Source organism: Quercus robur, chromosome 11 (assembly GCF_932294415.1).
Source record: "Quercus robur chromosome 11, dhQueRobu3.1, whole genome shotgun sequence".
Lineage (NCBI taxonomy): Eukaryota > Viridiplantae > Streptophyta > Magnoliopsida > Fagales > Fagaceae > Quercus > Quercus robur.
Genome location: NC_065544.1, coordinates 44,157,283 through 44,177,422, shown reverse-complemented (window position 1 = coordinate 44,177,422; position 20,140 = coordinate 44,157,283). Strand labels below are relative to the sequence as shown.

At 34.9% G+C, this 20,140-nt stretch overlaps 2 protein-coding genes across 4 annotated transcripts; both read left to right on the top strand.

The window, feature by feature from the left end:
• Nucleotides 1–923: 923 nt before the first annotated feature.
• Nucleotides 924–7,344, top strand: LOC126707429 (putative disease resistance protein RGA3). Of its 2 annotated transcripts, none has more exons than XM_050407056.1 (2): nucleotides 924–4,833; nucleotides 6,507–6,946. In XM_050407056.1, the coding sequence occupies exon 1, from the start codon at nucleotides 1,291–1,293 to the stop codon at nucleotides 4,735–4,737; it is 3,447 nt and encodes a 1,148-aa protein (XP_050263013.1). In that variant the 5' UTR covers nucleotides 924–1,290; the 3' UTR covers nucleotides 4,738–4,833; nucleotides 6,507–6,946. The 2 variants fall into 2 exon arrangements, with proteins under 2 accessions (XP_050263013.1, XP_050263012.1); XM_050407055.1 differs by lacking the exon at nucleotides 6,507–6,946 and adding an exon at nucleotides 7,197–7,344 and having other exon boundaries at nucleotides 925–4,833.
• LOC126707433 (HVA22-like protein k) lies at nucleotides 7,333–16,026 on the top strand. 2 transcript variants are annotated; one of them, XM_050407062.1, is made up of 8 exons: nucleotides 7,333–7,517; nucleotides 8,424–8,482; nucleotides 9,622–9,719; nucleotides 10,219–10,270; nucleotides 11,883–11,946; nucleotides 12,068–12,163; nucleotides 12,374–12,446; nucleotides 14,843–16,026. In XM_050407062.1, the coding sequence occupies exons 1-6, from the start codon at nucleotides 7,347–7,349 to the stop codon at nucleotides 12,119–12,121; spliced, it is 498 nt and encodes a 165-aa protein (XP_050263019.1). In that variant the 5' UTR covers nucleotides 7,333–7,346; the 3' UTR covers nucleotides 12,122–12,163; nucleotides 12,374–12,446; nucleotides 14,843–16,026. The 2 variants fall into 2 exon arrangements, with proteins under 2 accessions (XP_050263019.1, XP_050263020.1); XM_050407063.1 differs by lacking the exon at nucleotides 14,843–16,026 and adding an exon at nucleotides 12,751–12,807.
• The last annotated feature ends 4,114 nt before the right edge of the window (nucleotides 16,027–20,140 follow it).

Sequence of the window (20,140 nt, the reverse complement as noted above, 5' to 3'; positions counted from 1 at the left end):
TGAGTAATTAATTATTTTAAAAGTTTTTCTCTTACGCCATTATGCTATGACTGTTATGGTTTGAAAGTTTAAGACATGCTCTACTTTGTCTTCTATAAGCAAAAGAAAACTTTTTCATTTAGAATTGTTATAAAGACAAAGTTTAGTTACATAATTGGTTGTATCCTAAAGCTACAACCTTACTCAATATCATTAACATTACTACATATTTTGAAAATCTAACTGTTAAATTGCATGTTTTTTATGCTCTTAATATATATATCAAATTTTGTGACAATCGGATATTATTTACTATATGATCTATACGATTATATTTTATGCATCATTTTAAACTACAAAAACTTGCAATTTAAAAAATTTATTGATGACATAGCTTTTAATCTTTAATTTTCTAGAAATTTTGCAAGTATGGAAGATATTAGAAGAAGATGTAATCCAATGATGGATTTGTCAAAATTCACTTTCAATAAAAACACATTGACTAAGATTATAGCCTTATACTACAACAAATTTTGTAGTTAAATTTTGTCATTGTTATAATTATATTTCTATTATATCATATAAAAATAACATCTATTATTTAATCTAATTGAAATTAATTGATTTGTACAAATTTATGTTTTTTAAAATTATTATTATACTCTAATATGTAATCTTTAATTTATTTACTAAAAAAATGATTTAAAATATTCTAAAATTTTAATTATATAAGAGTTTAATGCAATTTGTTAACTTCTTCCAATTTCCATACTCTCTTAGATTGTGAGGACCAAGTTGTCAATTCCTTAACACGGAACAAATAATTAACAAACATAAACTAAGATGGGGATGTTTATTACATACCGTGTGTTTAACATACTTTTCCCAATTACGATAATTCTATTTAGACTTTGGGGACCCAAAAGCATTCCTCTCAAGAAAAAAGTCTCAATTAACAAACGATTTGATAATTAGTAGATGCTCTGCTAATTGGTAGTCGAGTCATTAACGTGTGGAGCCAGATGAACCAGCAAAGAAAGCTTGCTTATTGGCTAAGAATATAGAAGGTGAAGATGAAAACCCCATCAGGTTATAACTAAGTCAAGTCCACGCCGTGTGGAGCCAAAGGTTCAAAGACTTGCACAGTAACTACTCAATCTAAACTTTATTAAAAAAAACACATTTAGGCCTTGAAGCACCATTAAGCTGATATTCGAAGCATTTCCCTTTTGGCAATTCACTTCTCTTGAGCAATCCTGCATTCCCAACACAATTTGTTGCCAAAGTGAGAGAGAGAGAGAGAGAGAGGCTATGGCAGACGTACTTCTTTCTGCCCTGATGAGCTCCATGGTGCGTACTTTGAATGCTAGAGCACTTCAAGAATTCGGAGTTGCTTGGGGACTAAGTACTGAGCTCGAAAAACTTGAGAGCACGCTGTCCACCATCCAGGCGGTTCTCCAAGATGCAGAGGAGAAGCAGTGGAAGAGTGAGGCTATCGGGAATTGGCTGCGAAAGCTCAAAGATGGAGCTTATGATGCGGATGATGTTCTAGATGAGTTTGCAACTGAAGCTCTAAGACGAAAGGTGGAGAGAGAGAAAGGTGTGAAAAGCCAAGTAAGTATCTTCTTTTCTCTTCGAAATAGACTTATATTTCGCATGAAGATGGCAGATAAACTGAAAAATGTGAGGGACAAATTGGAAGCCATTTCCATGGAGAGATCTAAGTTTCATTTGAGAGAGGGAGTAATAAATATGGAAGTTCTTGATATAGAAAGGCGACAAACTAGCTCAATTGTGAATGAAAGTGAGATTTATGGAAGAGGGGGAGAGAAAGAAAAGATAATTGAAGTGTTGCTCACTGATGTGTCTAATCAAGATAATCTTTCCATTTATGCTGTATGGGGTATGGGGGGCCTGGGAAAAACAACACTTGCACAGTTAGTCTACAATGATGTACGGGTGGAGAGGCATTTTGAGATGAGAATTTGGGTTTGTGTATCAGATGATTTCCATATAAGAAGGTTGGTGGGAGCGATCATAGAGTCCATTGATGGAAATGCATGTAGTCTTTCAGAGTTGGATTCACAACAGCAACGCCTACAAGAAAAATTACGTGGGAGGAGATTTTTACTTGTTTTGGATGATGTCTGGAATGAGTACCATGACAAATGGGATGGCCTAAAAGCTGCACTGAGGTGTGGGGCGAAAGGGAGTATGGTTATACTGACAACTCGGATTGAAAAAGTTGCACTTATGATGGCCACACTTCCAATACATCACATGGGATGTTTGTCAGAGGCTGATTCTTGGTCCTTGTTCAAGGGACGTGCATTTGGGATGGGAAGGGTAGAGGAGAACTCAGAATTGGAATCAATTGGCAAGGAAATAGTGAAGAAGTGTGGAGGGATGCCTCTAGCAATAAAGGCTCTTGGAAGCCTCATGAGCTTAAAAAATAGGAAGAGTGAGTGGTTATTTGTGAAAGAAAGTGAAATTTGGGATTTGCTAGAAGGTGAAAATTCCATCTTACCTGCCCTAAGGTTGAGTTATCACCATTTACCCCCATATTTGAAACAATGTTTTGCTTACTGTTGTGTATTCCCCAAAGATCATGCGCTTGAGATGGACACATTGATACAATTGTGGTTGGCTAATGGTTTTATTCCCTCCAAAGGACTAATAAATTTGCATGATGTTGGCCGTGATATCTTCAATGAATTAGTTTGGAGATCATTCTTTCAAGATGTCAAGGAGGATGTTCTTGGCAATGTAACATGTAAAATGCATGATCTTATGCATGACCTTGCTCAATTTATTATGATGCTTGAATGCTCTACGGTGGAATCGGGTAAAGAAATGAAAGTTCCAAAAAGGATTCGTCACTTGTCTTTTACCGTGAGCTCAAAAGTGATTCCTTGGACTAAGGACATATACAAAGTTCAATCTCTACGCTCATGCATCCAGACAACACCTGATTATTACGGTCATTATAAATCTCTTTTGCCCTTGTTATTGAAGCAAAAGTATCTTCGGGTATGCGATTTTAGATGGGCTGTTAAGGGAGTACCGTCCATCATCAATAATTTAAAACATTTGAGGTATCTCGACATGTCTTCTTCTCGAATCAAAATTTTACCTGAATCAACTACTTGCCTTTTGAACCTAGAAGTGCTGAAAGTAGATTACTGTCATGATCTTTTAGAGTTACCCAATGGTATGAAGCACATGAAAAATCTTACGTATCTAGGCCTCACTGACTGTGATTCCCTAACTCGTATGCCCAAGGAAATGGGACAACTAACTTGTCTCCGTTCATTGAGCCTTTTCATTGCTGGCAAGGATGATGGTTATCAAATAAATGAGCTGAAAGGGCTTAATCTTCGGGGTGCGCTGTGCTTAAAGGAGCTTAATAATGTAACAAATTTAGTGGATGCAAAAAATGCCAATTTGATTGGGAAAGAAAATCTTCACTCGGTGAGTTTGGTTTGGCGAAGAAAAGACACGAGCAATATACCAGCACATGTAGAAGATGTTCTTAACGGTCTCCAACCTCATTCAAATCTGAAAAAGTTGCGCATAGAAAGATACGGCGGTTCAAAGTTTCCAACATGGATGGAAGATTCACTTATTCAAAATCTGGTTGAAATTTCACTACAACTTTGTGAAAGATGTGAACATCTTCCACCTCTAGGGAAACTATCCTTCCTTAAGGATCTTTTTATATATGCCATGACTGCTGTGAAGTATCTTGGCAATGAGTTCTATGGGGACACTGTAATTTCATTCCCATCATTGGAGAGATTTGAGTTATGTTTTATGGCTAATTTGGAGGAATGGAGAACAGTGCATGGAAGAGAAATTTGTCCCCGCCTAAGCACATTAAAAATCAATTACTGCCCAAAGTTAGTTGAATTGCCTTTTATTCCTTCGATTACAAGTTTGGATATGGAAGGAAACAATGCAATGTTAATTAGGTCAGTAATGAATCTCACTTCTCTTTCTTCCTTTCGGTTTTTTGAAGGATTCGGGGATTCAACAGTTCTTCCAGATAATCTGTTGCAAAATCATAAAATGCTTACATCCTTAGAAATAGAGGGACTACGCAATCACAAGTCACTAAGAATTGGGTTGGAAAATCTTTCAGCATTGAAAAGTCTGAAACTTGATTCTTGCTATGATCTCGAAACTCTTCTTGGAGTCCAAAACCTACGTTCTTTGGAACACCTACGTATGCAGGAATGTAAAAGTCTTATGTTCTTTCCTAAGAACGTTTTGTTGGGCTTATCTTCACTTCGGACCTTGACTATACGCAATTGTGAGAAATTCTGCACTTCATTGGAGGGAATTCAATATTTAACTACACTTCAAGACTTAGATATTTTGGGATGTAATGAGCTAATATCACTACCAGAGAGTATTCAACATCTAACTGCTTTGCGTTCTTTGAGGATTACGGGATCGGTAGTATTGTCTTCTCTGCCAAAACAGATAGGATCCCTCACGTCACTTTCACTTTTGAGCATTTGGTTTTGCCCTAGTCTAATGTCTGTACCAGAGGAGTTGCAGAATCTTACTGCACTCAAGTCGTTGATAATTGTAGCATGTCCAAATTTAGAGAGGCGGTGCAAGAAACATAGTGGTGAGGATTGGCATAAAATTGCTCACATTCCCAACATTGAAATCGATCCTGGACCATTTCACAGCTTTAGAGTACAATCAAGGGATTCACGGGGGATGCTTCGAAAACTGAAGTTTTGCTAAATTGGTAAGGTTTGAGAGCAGAGCACAGAAACATTTCACAGCGATAGTATTGGCAAATGTCATGCGGGGAAATCTTTGTCCAAATTAATTCATGAGGTAACTTTTCGCCCCTTTTTTTTAAAATGTATTTTGTCGTATAAAATACTAATTCATTGCTCTGACGGATCATAATTTCTTGCTGTGTGTGCTTTTATTAAACAAAGCACGTAGTGTTGCCTTGACACATAGAATGCCAAGAAAAAATATAAAGAAAAGAAATATTAAAATATAGAAACAGGGAGAGGTAGTAAATGTTGATGATCATGAAGAAATTGTTGAAGAAAAAATAAATTTGCAAGATGATGAACATAATAATGATAACATTGACTATTTTATATTTTATTTAACTATATGTAGAAAATTAAAATAGAGTTAAGGCAAGATGTTGAATATGATGAAAAGAAATTATCATTTTGGCTCATATGTTATGGATTATCACTTTTGAGTTTATGAAATTTGAATGTGTATGGTGTGAACATATGTTATATATTATTGCATAAATGATAATTAAATTAGTTATCAATTGAATATATTTTGAATTTGTAGTTAATTTATCTTTTATATATGTATATTTTTTTTTTAAATAATTATTAGGTACAATACACAATAAAATAAATAAATAAAGAAATAATCCACAATACAATTCAAAATTTGACAACTAATGGGATGGTTGATTAAAAATTGTGGAAAAAATATAGCAGCTACTGGGGTTTGCTTTTGGCTTCTCATACAGCAATTCTATAATAGCCCAAGTCAACCATTAGTCTTTCTGATAGCAAAGTGGTTAAGTTAAGAAACAGAGATGCACTAACATTTCAACATTTTAAATGAATTTATATATGAATTTATATGAAACAGAGATGCACTAACAATTCTATAATAGTCCCTATTTTATATATGAATTTATTTAAAAATATAGATCTCAACCCATTCCAAATTCTATTAAATTTTAGCAATTTAATCTCAAATTAAATTTACATAGATTTAATGAATCCAAATTTATTTCAAACTAATCTATTTATTTATTTTATTTTGCTTAAAAAGAGATAACTTAACACTACTTATTATTAAGTGCAATAACATGTTTATCTTAATTAAGGCGAAATGTCTAATAACTGTTATAATCAACTCTTAAATAATTGTACTCACCTAATAAAATAAAATAAAAAGCTGCAATACTTGTATGTATTTTCCAAATATTAGTTATTTTTTAAGTGTGATGGATATGGTGTTTGAATATTTCGCCAAATTAATAGCTTATTCTAGATTCTCAATGTAAAATCAATGAAAATTCAATTTTTATAAGTCAAATGCAACAATTTTCTTGGAATAATACACTTGAATTTAAGAACTAGATTGTCAAATTCTTTACAAAGAGATAAAGACATAAGGAGATGGGATCCATGGAACAGCAAGTTACAAAGTTGGATTTTGATGCCACCATAATTGGAGGCAGGAAATTATTGTGTTTGATAATTAACCAAACGAGGGAGCTAGGCTTGTTTTGCCGGTTTCATCATCATTACAAGTAGAATGATCAAGCTTGTTTAACTCCACTCCCAACCTAGAGTATTCTAAGTATTAGGATCCTATCTCCATTTAAAATGAATCAATTTCATAGTTCATGTTAAAAATTATATGAATCAAAGTATTAGAATCCTCTCCATTTGAAATGAACCAATTTCATAGTTCAGATTAAAGAATATAGATTTAAAGGTGTATTAACACAGGCTGGACATGGAAGTAGATCAGATTCTTTGCATGAATGGATGAGAGGGAGAAACTAGCCATGCCAGTAACTCGTTAATTCAAGTCTCTTTGCATGAATGGGGGAGACGGGGCTCAAGCACTAGTCAGAAGGAGTGTTGGGGGACAATGTCAGTTTGGACCTTGTTTCATTCCAGGAATGCCTAGGACTTTCGACAGGAGGCTCTTGCCTAACTATTTTTCTTCATTTTGTTCGTTCTTCTTGCAGTCTTCAATGGCATTCCCAGATTAACGATTTAATTTCACCTTCATCCTTCTTTTCTTATTGGTAAATAATGAATTTTATTGAGACAAAAAAAGAGTACAATTGGGGGCCATACAATCAAGCCCGCAAATTACAATGATCTATCAAATCAAAACCGAACATAGAGAATAACTTCCCATAGTGGACATTCAATCCAACATGGTTCTTTTCTTCTTCTTCTTTTCCCTTTTTTTGGGGGGGTTTTTTTGACTCTAAGATATTATGTTGGACAAAATATCATTTGTCATCATTCGGAAAAAGTTCATGTTAAGTGTCATTAAAAGCCTTGATTATTTTTCCTTTTGTAATCCTAGTCTAATCTATTTCATATTGCATTACTCAAATTTTCAAAAAATATTTAATCCTAATCTAATCTACTTTGTGACAATGGTGAATATTACATTTACAGGTCCCTGAAGGGCTTGTGGATGAGTCAGGGATTCCATTAAAGAAGGGGAATATTCACAATGCAAAGACAAGCCCCCACAGTGTGCTTACAGGCGTACATAAATCTTTTGAGAGGAACTTCACATTATTTCTGAGATCGCGTTCTCAAGAGATGGTCTCTGGTGGTCATATGGTCCTTACTATCATTGGCAGTGACAGGAAAGCTGATTCTTCTGGCAACCAGAGTTGCACCATCTGGGAGTTACTCGGAATCACATTAAATGACATGGTCCAAGAGATACAGAACCCACTTTGCTCCTCCTTCCCTCTGCAGAAACACATGGTATGTGTCATTTATCCTTGTTCTATCACCCTGCCCCTCAAGGCTCAAGATGGCCTGATGTGTGTGTTTATTCCAACCATATATGCATATTGTGTCTCTAATCTCTATGCAACATTGTCGCAGTGATATTTGGCCCAAAAATTTTCCAAAAATAAAAAAAAATTAAGATGGCCTTTTTCGCTTAATTGTGCATTAACATCAATGAACGGTCATGCTATTTTCTTGCTGAAGGAGCAAGAAAACACAAGTCTGTCTAATGAAAAATATAACTTTGTAATTTTTTTTTAAAGTTTTATGGTTATCACTTTGTGTTTCTCATGGTAAATAATATTAATCCAGGGAAATATAGAAGGGGCAAAATTGGACAGGTTCAATCTGCCGTATTATGCCCCTACTGCAGAAGAAGTTAGGGATGTGATTCAAACAGAATGGTTCCTTTAACAGTCATGAATTTGAAACGTTTGAAGTGGACCGGGATTGTAACATGGATGAAAGTAACAAAAGCTTTAGGTATGATAAACCCACTAGAGGCAAGTGCGAGGCAATGAGCATAAGGGTAGTTGTGGAATTCATTCTGGCATGTTATTTTGGAGGAGAGATCAAGGATGATTTGTTTGAAATATTTTCAAAGAATATAGAAGAGTACTTGGAGGTTGAGGATGGGAAGTACACAAATATGATTATTTCCATGACTAAGGGATGAATATTTCTAAGCTCTTCCCAGAAGAATGTTATACTGTCAAAAAGTGGGGATTAGGAAAAAAAAAATGGTTAGAAAAGAAAAAATGTTATTTTCATCATCGAACCATTATTATTCTAACAAGCTTGGTCTTTCTAGTATTGTTTCTTCTTGCTATATTGTCACTGCTATAGGCTAAGTGGGTTATTCAACCTTGATTGATGCAGGTTGGCTTGGGATTGCTTCTTTGCAGACTTGGATCCAATGTCGTTGTCCAGACAGTGAGGTAAACTCTACTTTCAATGAGATTTGTTCTCTTTAGCTGTGAGAGTTCACAGTTTTGAACTTCTTTCGAGCTCAGTACTGCTTAAAGGGATTCATAATTTTTGTTCTAGCCTAGTGTCTTTTTTACTTGTTCATTCTATTCAATGGTCTGGGGTGGTTGATGAGACAATGTGGAAAAAATATAGCAGCTAGTGGGGTTTGCCTTTGGCTTCTCATATGGCAAGAGGCAAATTTGGTTAAGACATAGTAGTGATAGAATACCTGCATCCAATCGGCAATTCTACTAGTCCTAGTCAACCAGAAGTAGTTTTTTCTGATAGTAAAGTGGTTAAGTTAAGAAACAGAGGTGCTCTTAGCTTTTCAACATTTTAAAACACAGAAGTCGTGAAACTGTAAACGTAAACAAAATTTAATTAATCACTTTTTAAAAAATTTCCTATTTTAATCCTCGATCTTCAGAACAATATATACAATATTATTTCTTCCTTTTCAAACTCTCACTCTTCTTCTTACTTCTTCAGAACAATATACAATATTTAGTTGCTCCTTTTCCAACTCTCACTCTTCTTCTTTGCCTCTGCTGCATACATAGCTCTGAGGTTGTCAAATCTGATATCACAGGATTTTCCTATTTCTGGCACCACCTCGACTGATATTACTTTCTCTGCTCTTTCTGCATGTTCAGCATCGTTTTGTAATGCTGTTTTTCATTTTGAAAAAGTATTTGGAGAGATGTAAGGCACTCCACTCCATTCAGTGAGGTGTGATCCTCCAAACCCTCATTTATAGTTTTATATATTGGCAGAGGAATGGCCGACTTTTGTGTGAATTCTTGAACACAGTTCTTGTGCACCAAGACTTCTAGACGGCCTAATGAGGATTTATATACCTAGTGGTTGATGAGAAATTGTGGATAACATATAGCAGCTAGTGGATTTGGCTTATATGTTTTGGAAAGAGGCATGGGTAGTGGCAATCCAACAATATATGTTCATCTTGTTATCTTTAAAATCCTATTAGTAACTTTGATTAATACACAGTTGTTGGATGTAAAACCTATAAAATTCTTACCTTGTTCATTAAAATTAACATATAATATAACTCAGTACTTGGTTATGGATGATCATGTGGTTTGTGCAGTTGTTCTATTGGGATTGCTTTAGCTGTTTACAAAACATTTAAAGCTATAGAGGAGAAAGATCAAGATGAGCAACAATGGTGGCTTCTCTATTGGGCAGGTCAGTAACATTCTTCCTGATATTTTATCATAATCTGTTCCATGCATCATTGTGCCACCATCATTAAATCTTTATGGCATTCTGTCTTAAATGATTTTGATACAACTAAGTTGCAGGTGAGTTCCAATTAATAAACTGAAAATATAAATTTGATTACTAGGATTTGGTTTAAAGATTTTATGCCCTTTCAAAAAATTTAGAAAACCAATCTTGGAAATCTGTTTGTGGTAAAAAATTTGTAAAAGTTAAAAAGTTTTCATTGTATAAAATACCTTCATATTCCATATTCAATGATTAAGGACCACTTGTGAAATTGAATGAACAAGGCCAAAGGAACAGCTAACTATGAAAAAGAGGCATGTGTGTGTGAGGTTGGGCAAATTGTGAACCTCGTATTTGTTGTGGTTACTCAGGCTTTTGACTGTGGAAGTACATGAACTTAATTCCATTGTTTGGTTCCTTGGTTTACTTCGTATTAACATTTTTTGATTGTTTGCAGCTTATGGATCTTTTAGTCTTGCGGAGGTGTTTGCAGATAAACTTCTCTCTTGGTACTGTTTTAACTATGTTGTTTTTTGTTTGTTTTACTTCTCAAATAAGTTTTGACCTGGTGATATTCTCTAGTCAAATAAATAATTTTGTGTTCAGGTATTGACAAGGGAGAAAAATTAGCACTGACTCATGTGTATAATATGTTTAAATGGAGATAAGATAACCATACTCTCATTTGACTGACTGCATTCTTCCTCAATTTCTCTTTGATTAAAGTCTTAGAAAGTTTGTTACCCTTTTGTTGTGTGAAATTCTCCTCTTGCATCTTCTGACATCAGGCGTTTATTGTTTGCTTTGTGAGATATTTGTGCTCTACACAATTTTTTATATTTTTTAAATCTTGCTTGTAATGATATGGAGAATTTATTGGCCTGGGAAAATGTAGTAGGCTAGCAAGGGAGATGATGCTAAAAGGGCAGAAGTGTTGGTCACCAAAGGAAAAAAAGCCCTTTCTTCAGAGAAATTCAGTTGTTAATGGAAAGAAACTGAGAAGGGAAATCATGAAAAGCTCAAGTTTTGTTTTACTTTCTGATGTTCTAAATATCAACAAACAAATTGGCTTTCTTTTAAAATTTAAGAATTCAAAGTAGAAATCAAGATAATAGTCTTGGGCTGCCTTGTGAAGATTTAGCTTCTTTTATAAAGCACACAATGTAAACAATGACTGCAAAGAGAGACAAGGTTCAGACCTTGATTTGGAAGGTTCTTTATTTTGAAAATTTTGAAATTAAGTAATACTCTTGTGCAACTGAATGGCTGAAGTAAAGTAATACTCTCTTTGAAGTCATACTTTTGTGCAACTGAATTGTTGAATATGGATGCTGTTCATTGGATAGGTTTTGCAAAGCTATGAAAATCCCCATTTTAGCTTAGTAAATCTAATTGTGGAGATATCATTAATAAAATTAAGAAGAAGAAAAAAATCATTGTATGGATAGCATAGAGGATGCTTGCTCAGTGAACATTCTCATGTTTACATGCTTCTTTCCACTTTCTGGAAAGAGTTCAAACTTTTTATAGTTTCCACATTTTGGTTCCTTTTCCACCTTGTTGTCAGATTGTCACAAAATTCATTTTCCTTTGCCCAACCAAATGCTTTTTCATGTGACTTTTTTTGTATCACACCATAAATGGAAACAGAAAACAGGAAATTTTAAGTAATTTCACTTGGCTTTTTCATGTGGCTTGTTTTGTAGTGACCATAAAAGAAAAGAGAAAACAGGAACATAACATGCCCCTGGTGAAAGCTATGCCCCTGTTTACCAAAAAAAAAAAAAAAACTATGCCCCTAGTTTATGATAGATGGCTTGTGGAAATCACCCTGCTTTTTATAGCAGAAACTGGAATAATTTGTGGCACCTAAAATTATGCCAATATTGAAAATTTATTCTTGCTTCTTTTGTCACAAATAATGTGCTGCATTCTGTCTTTTTCGAACCCTGTAGATGGACATGCAAAGTTGTTTTTGTATTTGCTTTCAAGTTTCTTGATTATGCAATTGTATTTGAATGATAGTATGGTTGGTCTTGTCCCGTAAGAAGAAATCCAACCAAAATATTGCCTTTTTCCTTTTTACATAATGTAATCTAAGTATCCTCCTTGTTTCATCAGGTTTCCACTCTACTACCATGTGAAGTTTGCATTTCTTGTTTGGCTACAGCTTCCATCTGCCAATGTAAGATAGACTAAAACTTTTACACTTTGTGGATGGTTTCTACCTGCTAGAACTTTCATCTGCTGACGTAAGTTAAGGCAAGCTTAAATAACTGCTATACCATCTGATTTGTTTTGAACAGGGATCAAAAGATTTGTATATGAGCCATCTTCGTCCATTCCTACTTAAGCACTAAACTATACTTGATCAAATTGTGGATTTTATATACAGTCAATTGGTAAGAATTCATACCATTCAATGTTATTAACGTTGGAAGTGGATTGTTGTAATTGTTGAGACTGGTTTATTGTGCCCCTTGTTTAAAGTAATGGTAAATTGGTAACTAAGCTATCATGGTTTATGCCACCCCATATGCCATTCTGATGGTGTCTAAATTAAATAATGTCTATGCTAACATCAAGGGTGTCTCATATTTCTGGACTTGCAGAGTAAATTTGTCAGCACACACCAAGCAAAAATTCAGTTTGCAAAGACAATTTCATTGGAGATTTTGACATCAGGTACGCATATTGACCCACTACTTGGCCCTTGCTACTAGAATGAACACTGAACATAAATTGTTAGTTGAATGAACTTTTCAGTATTGTTGCAAATATGTATTAGTATCATGTTAGTAGTACAAATTAGGTGGTCATATGTCTTGATATAATTTTGCATTTTTCTCTATATATCAATTTGTTATCATTATGATATATATTTTAATCGCCAGCATATGATACTCGTTATCAGTTTCACCGTCAAATTTCCTATATGTATGATGTCTATATACATGTTAAACTTATTCACTCCTCCCCCAAATATCAGCATACCAATTTGTCAGGGGCATCATGCACCCAATGCAAAAGGAACCAAATCCAAATGCAGCGATTGAAGGCCCACCGAGATGAATTGAGGAGATAGAGTCTGATAAGGAGGATTGATGTTTTTTTTTTTCCCCTAATAAACATTGATTTCCCAAACTCTCCCATAAATCTATTTGTTTCATAGATTAAAGAATTAGCATTTTCTATTTTCCGATGAGCTATATAGGCCTCAAGTATTGTGCTTCTATGAACTATATACCCTTACAAGTTTGTGCGTGCTTCAAGAGTTCGGGATCAAGACATGTGTCCTTTTTTTCCTCCACCTCACCATATTTCTTGGTTTTACTTGGTGTTGTTAAAAAGAAACCTTATCCATAAATTATTTTCAGTTTTATCAATGGCCTTTGAGGTATTTTTTCGTTAATGGAGTATTCATTTTAGAAACAATGGTCCAATTTGTATTCAGTAATTGAAATTGTTACTTATGCTATTAATTAAAAATGACATCTATTATTTAATTTAATTGAAATTAATTGATTTGTAAAAATTTTATGTTTTTTTTTTTAAATTATTATTATACTCTAATATGTAATCTTTAATTTATTTACTAAAAAAATGATTTAAATTATTCTAAAATTTTAATTATATGAGAGTTTAATGCAATTTGTTAACTTCTTCCAATTTCCATACTGTCTTATTAGATTGTGAGGACCAAGTTGTCAATAATCTCAACAATATCTCTCTTCCTTAACACGGAACAAATAATTAACAAACATAAATTAAGATGGGGATGTTTATTACATACAGTGTGTAACTGACTTTTCCCAATTACGATAATTCAATTTAGACTTTGGGGACCCAAAAGCATTCCTCTCAAGAAAAAAAAGTCTCAATTAACAAACGATTTGATAATTAGTAGATGCTCTGCTAATTGGTAGTCGAGTCAATAACGTGTGGAGCCAGATGAACCAGCAAACAAAGCTTGCTTATTGGCTAAGAATCTAGGAGGTGAAGATGAAAACCCCATCAAGGTTATAACTAAGTCAAGTCCACGCCGTGTGGAGCCAAAGGTTCAAAGACTTGCACAGTAACTACTCAATCAAAAGTTTATTAAAAAACACACATTTAGGCCTTGAAGCACCATTAAGCTGATATTCGAAGCATTTCCCTTTTGGCAATTCACTTCTCTTGAGCAATCCTGCATTCCCAACCTAGAGTATTCTCAAGTATTAGGATCCTATCTCCATTTAAAATGAATCAATTTCATAGTTCATATTAAAAATTTATATTAATCAAAGTATTAGAATCCTCTCCATTTGAAATGAACCAATTTCAAAGTTCAGATTAAAGAATATAAATTTAAAGGCGTATTAACACAGGCTGGACATGGAGGTAGATTAGATTCTTTGCATGAATGGATGAGAGGGAGAAACTAGCCATGCTAGTAACTCGTTAATTCAAGTCGCTTTGAATGAATGGAGGAGACGCGGCTCAAGCACTAGTCAGAAGGTGTGTGGGGGGACAATGTCAGTTTGGACCTTGTTTCATCACAGGAATGCCTAGGACTTTCTACAGGAGGCTCTTGCCTAACCATTTTTCATCATTTTGTTCATTCTTCTTACAGTCTTCAATGGCGTTCCCAGGTTAACGATTTAATTTCACCTCAATCCTTCTTTTCTTATTGGTAAATAATGAATTTTTTGAGACAAAAAAAGAGAATACAATTGGGGGCCATACAATCAAGCCCACAAATTAAAATGAACTATCAAATCAAAAACCAAACATAGATAATAACTTCCCATAATGGACATTCAATCCAACATGGTTCTTTTCTTCTTCTTCTTCTTTTTTTTCTTTTCCTTTTTTTTGGGGGGGTGGGGTTTGGCTCTAAGATATTATGTTGGACAAAATATCATTTGTCATCATTCAGGCAAAGTTCATGCTAAGTGTCAATAGAAACCTTGATTATTTTTCCTTTGGTAATCCTAGTCTAATCTATATCATATTGCATTACTCTAAATTTCAAAAAATCTTTAATCCTAATCTAATCTACTTCATATTACAAGTGACAATGGTGAATGTTATATTTACAGGTCCCTGACGGGCTTGTGGATGAGTCAGGGATTCCATTAAACAAGGGGAATATTCACATTGCAAAGACAAGCCCCCACAGTGTGCTTACAGGCGTACATAAATCTTTTGAGAGGGACTTCACATTATTTCTGAGATCGCGTTCGATGGTCTCTGGTGGTCATATGGTCCTTACTATCATTGGCAGTGACAGGAAAGCTGATTCTTCTGGCAACCAGAGTTGCACCATCTGGGAGTTACTAGGAATCACATTAAATGACGTGGTCCAAGAGATACTGAACTCACTTTGCCTCCTCTTTCCCTCTGCAGAAACACATGGTATGAATCATTTATCCTTGTTCTATCACCCTGCTCCTCAAGGCTCAAGATGGCCTGATGTGTGTGATTATTCCAACCATATATGCATATCGTTTCTCTAATCTCTATGCAAGTGTCACAGTGATATTTGGCCCAAAATTTTTCCCAAAAAAAAAAAATTTAAGATGGCCTTTTTGGCTTAATTTTGCATTAACATCAATGTACGGTCATGCTATTTTCCTGCTGAAGGGGCAAGAAAACACAAGTCTGTCATGAAAAAATATAACTTTGTAAATTTTTTACAGTTATATGGTTATCACTTTGTGTTTCTCATGGTAAATAATATTAATCCAACGAAATATAGAAGAGGCAAAATTGGACAGGTTCAATCTGCCGTATTATGCCCCTACAGCAGAAGAAGTTATGGATGTGATTCAAACAGAATGGTTCCTTTAACAGTAATGAATTTGAAACGTTTGAAGTGGACCAGCATTGTAACATGGATGGAAGTAACAAAAGCTTTAGGTATGATAAACCTACTAGAGGCAAGTGCGAGGCAATGAGCATAAGGGTAGTTGTAGAATTCATTCTGGCATGTTATTTTGGAGGAGAGATCAAGGATGATTTGTTTGAAATATTTTCCAAGAATATAGAAGAGTACTTGGAGGTTGAGGATGGGAAGTACACAAATATGATTATTTCCATGACTAAGGGATGAATATTTCCAAGCTCTTCCCAGAAGTTATACTGTCAAAAAGTGGGGATTAGATCCTACATCATATTTCAAGTTGCTCAATGAGTCCATTCAAACAATCAGGTTTTGCAAGCTGATATAATTAAATTCAGGGGAAATCAAATTATCTGAATATAATTGTTTTAGTATTTTTCATTTTTCTTCTTACATATGCAATAATAGAGGAGCAATATTCTTTTTTGTATTATTTTCCCTATTATTAAGAACTTTAAACACCTTCCCCTGCATGTTTCAGCTTGTAAGTTTGAGATTTTCGTCGCATTTCAATAGAATTTTGTAAACCAGTAAAGCAAATTCTCTATTTTTGTCAACTCCAATATATGTTGAATTGAAGTCACAAAATCTGAACATCTGTGTCATTAGAGGTTAGCAATGTTTATTGGCTTTTGAAATCTTGGAGCCTTAGTCTGATAAATGGTAATCATCATTGAAGCAGACATCATATATATCAAATCTTAACGTATTTATAAAACAAATAAAGAAAGAAAGGTGGAGTGGAGACAATAAGTGAACTCAACATAAGCTTCTTTTATACTGTCAAAAATTTTCATATGTCCCAAAAAGCTTTAGTTAGCAGAAAAAATGTTATTCTAATCATGGAACCATTATTCTAACGAGCTCTGTCATCCTACAGTCTTGCTGTATTGTCACTGCTATAGGCTGAGTATTGATGCAGGTTGGCGCTTCTTTGCCCATTTGAATCCAATGTCAACATTGTCCACATTGTCCAGATAGTGTTGGCTTGGGATTGCTTCTCTTTAGCTGTGGGAGCTCACAAGAATTCTGAATTTCTGTTCAAGCCAACTGTCTTTTTTTTCTTCTTCATGCTGTTCTCTTTGTAGTGGTAATGTAGTACTAGTGCCTTCCAAATTAATGGGTATTCAGAGACAACCACCTTATTTAGCAACCAAAATATCTTAAGACTTAAAATACAGTTGTTTTCTTTCCCCAAAGATTGTTTACTTATCATATACATTGATAATAATCTATAAACTATTTATTCTGCCTAATTCAAAGGGCCATTGGGCCTAACAACATAATTGAACTCTGGTTTATCTTGATGATCGCAACCATGCGTTTGAATTATAGTGTTGGCAGCATAACTGCCAGCTCTTGAACTAACTGAGATAAAAATCCACCAACAAATGCATCCCCTGCCTCAAAATTCAACAGTTGGTCAAATAAACAATCAGAAGCTGATAGGGTAAAATGTTTTTAAAAAAATTAGCATATCAACTTTTATACTATTTCACATGATGTGGCTATTGCATTTGATCTAGATTCAAACAAATAAAGAAAGTAGAAAGAAATCAAGACCAAACCCGTCCCTTGGTAATTAACAATGTTATACTAATAAAACTTCAGAGTTTGAAGTGAAATTTACCCCAAATTTTATACAATTGATTCTTATCACTTTAGTGGGAAAAGAGGCTAAAAAGCTTACCAGATGTTTTATTTAATTATTTTCCCAAAATCTCCCATTCTCAAAAGAAAGGCAGCATTAGTATATTTTCTCCATCTCTTCCTTTTGGCTCTCTGTCTTGCTCTTTGAAGGTGGCTCAGTGTTGTTTGCCAAGTGCATGGACACTCCCTTAGTGGAGCTGGCATAAGTGGCTCATCTTGCACTACTCTCTCTATAAATCTGGACAGCCCCTACACTCCTCACTCCACACATGATATGAGAAGGGGGTCTTAACTCTTAACTCTTCCATAGTTGCCTTAACCCCATTTTCCCTTTCCCCTTCAAGCCACTATAGAGTTTTAGACTCTTTCAGCCACGCATTTTTCTAAATTTCTCAAAGGCCAGGCCAACCTAAGCCCAGCCAAGCCACCAAATATAATATTTCCATCAAATTGCTGAAAGTTTCATCAAATTGCTGGAAGTTTCAGCAATTTGACTAAATTAGTTTTTCCTTTTATCCAAACTAAAACAAATCTGAAGTGTAACTCCTGTTTAGCAACACAGCAATTGAAAGTTTCAATCCATAAGCAAATTGGACCTTAGGGATGTCCTGAACCTGCTATAAAGCCCTGCCATTAAACCTTGCATTGACAAGCATTCTTCTTCCTCAACCACCATACTTATTTCACTCTTAATTGTTATTGAATTAACATTGCAATATCATTTTAGCACAATGCTGCTTACTAGACTATAGGCAACTTTGAGCAATTAGCCTCAAAGTGGGACAAATATCATTTATTAACCTCAAAACACCTGCTGAGTCTAATAGCACGGACTTCTAACTTGTAAGTAAAAAGAGCATTGAAGTAAAACTGGGAAGTATGAAGATGGACCTTGATTAGGATAATTGCTCATATCTGTTAACACTTTGCCTTTGGTAGAGACTAAGTTGCTATTTGCACACCCCTCACCCTCGAGTAAAACTCTAAAAAGGGCACCGGCAATATATATATTTTACCTTTGACCTATGGTGCGCAGCCAAAGCCATCTTTAGCTGTGCACGCTGAGAAGCCAAAATCTTTGGCTTTGGCTCCATGAATGCAGCTTCATTTTTGTAATTGGTGGTGCTAAAAATAGCTAAAAATGGATCAGTCTTCACTAACACATATTTACCATATTTTACATGAAAATAACTTAATTTTAATGGGACATTAACAAAGTATCATGCTTGTACATTAACTTATGTAAATATTTCTCAAAAAAAAAAAAAAAAAAAAAAAAAACTTATGTGATAGTAACTTTGCAATTTCTACCACCTATGAGCTGGAGCATGAAAAAAAGTAGCAAAAAAACAACTTAGAAATACAAATTTCCCATTATGAATATCATTATTGGGGTCTTGGAGTGAAAACTTAAGAGAACCAACAAAGGAATGAATAAAACAACAATCAAAAGACAGAAATAGTTGCCTATATATGCATATTGGAATTTTTTTTTTTTATACTAGGCTAGCTAGGATTTTTTTTTTTTTTTTGTTGTTGAAGTCAGAGCATTCACAATGATGGTGCTAAAAATTTTAGCTTTTAACACATCAAAAAACTACTTTATTTATTTTACTATCTTATTTTACAATACACCTGATTGGGATGCACGGACGCGACTTCAGAGCCATCGCACCCGCATCTGACGCGACAGGACGTGGCGACGGGGGAGGGATGCCGCTGACCAGGCATCGGTGCCGTGTCAGGCCGCGTCCTGCTACGTGGATTCCCCGACTTGTGCCGACGCGGCTCAAATCGGGCCGTATCGGCCGAAACCGCCGAAATGGCCGATTCAAGCCGAAACGGCCGAGTCAGGCCGAAATTATAAAAAAAAAAAAAAAAAAAAAAAAAAAAAAAAAAAGTGCAAAATGGACCGTTTGAACTTAACCTAAAACTCTAGGACTCTCTCACACACTCTCACTTCGTCCAAACACTCTCTCTCACTCCATCCCTCATCTCTCTTCTTTGTGCTCTTTGCGAGTCTACAGTGTGCTCGGCTTTAGGTGTGTTCTCTCTTCTCTATCTGTAACTAAATCTAAATCCTTGCTTATTTAACTTTATTCTGTATATTTCTCTTGAATTTTTACTCTCTGTTTTTTACGATTTCTCTCTTTCAAATTGCTTAGAAATGAATTTGTGAATCGAAAAATTTGTGTGCTTGCTGTGTTTTTTTGCTTGTTTTTTCAGTTCTTGTGGGAGTTAAAGGGTTTTGTTATTAATATGGCTGCTATGAGTTAAAGGGTTTTGTGAGCATCATGGAATATTTTAGTTTCAATATTGTGGGTTGTATTTAATTTATGAACATCATGTTTTAGTTATTATTTACTATTGCTCTTAAATTTGGTATATGTTTATATAATGTGAAAAAGTATGCTTAGTGTTAAGGGCCATTTGTGAGAGCCCAGGCAGACAGGAAGAAAGCCCAATAATAAGGGCAACAAGGAATTGACAAATAGATAGCAAAAAAAAACCATTAGGCCCAAACGGCAGGAATAATGGATCACAGGCCCAACAAATAAACAAATGGGTCTTGAAGAGGCAAATGGGCTCAAAGAAGCCCGAAAAGAAAGAAATGGCATCCCATGGGCAGTGTATGAGAAAGAAAAGCGAGAAAGGGCCGCCACAGGCCCAAGACAATACAAACTAAGAAAGTAAGGGATTTATGGCAGGCCCATGAACCCCAAGGATGAGAATAAGGATATTGGGCCAGGGAAGCCCAATGAAGTTAGTTAAAAGCCCATGGGAGTGTGGAATTAGCAAAGGGGCTGAGAAAGCCCAAAGAAAGCAAACGGGTCATGGATGCCCA